Consider the following 1,101-nt stretch of genomic DNA (forward strand, 5'->3'; position numbering starts at 1 on the left):
GACTAGGGAGACAGGGAGTCCACATCATTAATTAGCCAGTTATCTGTCCTCTTCTGGAAGGAACTTTCTGGGGAGCATAGAGTAATTTCATTGTTAATGAGGAAAATGATTGCCTTTCAAACAACAGGGTTGGGGGAGGGGATAAATTAGGAGATTGGGATTGATAGATTCACAGTGTGTGTGTGCTCAGCTGCTCAGTCGTGTCTGACTCTTTGTGACCCCATGGACTTTAGCCCACCAGGCTCCTCTCTCTGTTCATGGGATTCTCCAGGCAAGAATACTGGAGTAGGTTGCCATGTTTAAACCCATGTCTCTTATGTCTCCTGCATTGGCAGGCGGTTTCTTTAACACTTGTACCACCTGGGAAGCCCTAGCAGATACACACTACTATATAAAATAGATAGACAGCAAGGTCCTACTGTAGAGCACAGGAACTATATTCAATATCTTGTAATAATCTATCATGGAAAAGAATACACAAAAGAATACATATATATGTATAGCTGAATCACTTTGCTGTACACCAGAAACTAACACAACATTGTAAATCAAGTATTATTCAAATAAGAGTCCTGTGATTTTACATCCTCTAAAACTGAGCCTCAAACCGGAAGTCAAGTATTTTTGGTGCTCAGGTTAATTTCTACATAAACACCTAACTGGTGTCTGCGCCACAGCTGAGCCTTGGCACGTGTCAACAGAGACTTGCAGAGGCTCTCTGGGAAACATCTGAAAATCCCTGCCTTGTAAGCATGTGCTACAGACCCAGGGCTGGCGTCTCTTACTAAACCTCAGTGTCATGCTGCAGGAGACAGGTGAACACAGGAGGACCCCTCACCTGCTTCCTTTATATGCTTGTAAATATCATCAGAGCCAGCGGAAGAGTACGGAATGTCATCGTGAGCCACAAAGTCAATCTGTCAGAGAGAGAAAAGAGTGACATCACCACAGGGATGGGGGTACATTTCTGCGATATGAAAATACATATTTTTAAAAACAAAATAGCTATGATAAAGCACTTTAAATAAGCAATTTAGGTCCCATCACTTCATGGGAAATAGATGGGGAAACAGTGGCTGACTTTATTTTGGGGGGCTCCAA

At 42.8% G+C, this 1,101-nt stretch overlaps 1 protein-coding gene across 1 annotated transcript in view; it reads right to left on the reverse strand.

Moving 5' to 3' along the window:
- LOC105001741 (choline-phosphate cytidylyltransferase B-like) overlaps positions 1-1,101 on the reverse strand; it is a gene marked incomplete at its 3' end in the record, with an annotated part of 24,027 nt that overhangs the window by 20,307 nt on the left and 2,619 nt on the right. Inside the window, exon 2 of the mRNA XM_010858110.1 lies at positions 839-917. Coding sequence (XP_010856412.1) covers positions 839-917 — 79 coding nt within the window. The remainder of the gene's footprint in view (positions 1-838; positions 918-1,101) is intronic.

The sequence above is a fragment of the Bison bison genome, unplaced genomic scaffold, assembly GCF_000754665.1.
Source record: "Bison bison bison isolate TAMUID 2011002044 unplaced genomic scaffold, Bison_UMD1.0 scf7180017855130, whole genome shotgun sequence".
In the NCBI taxonomy this organism is placed as follows: domain Eukaryota; kingdom Metazoa; phylum Chordata; class Mammalia; order Artiodactyla; family Bovidae; genus Bison; species Bison bison.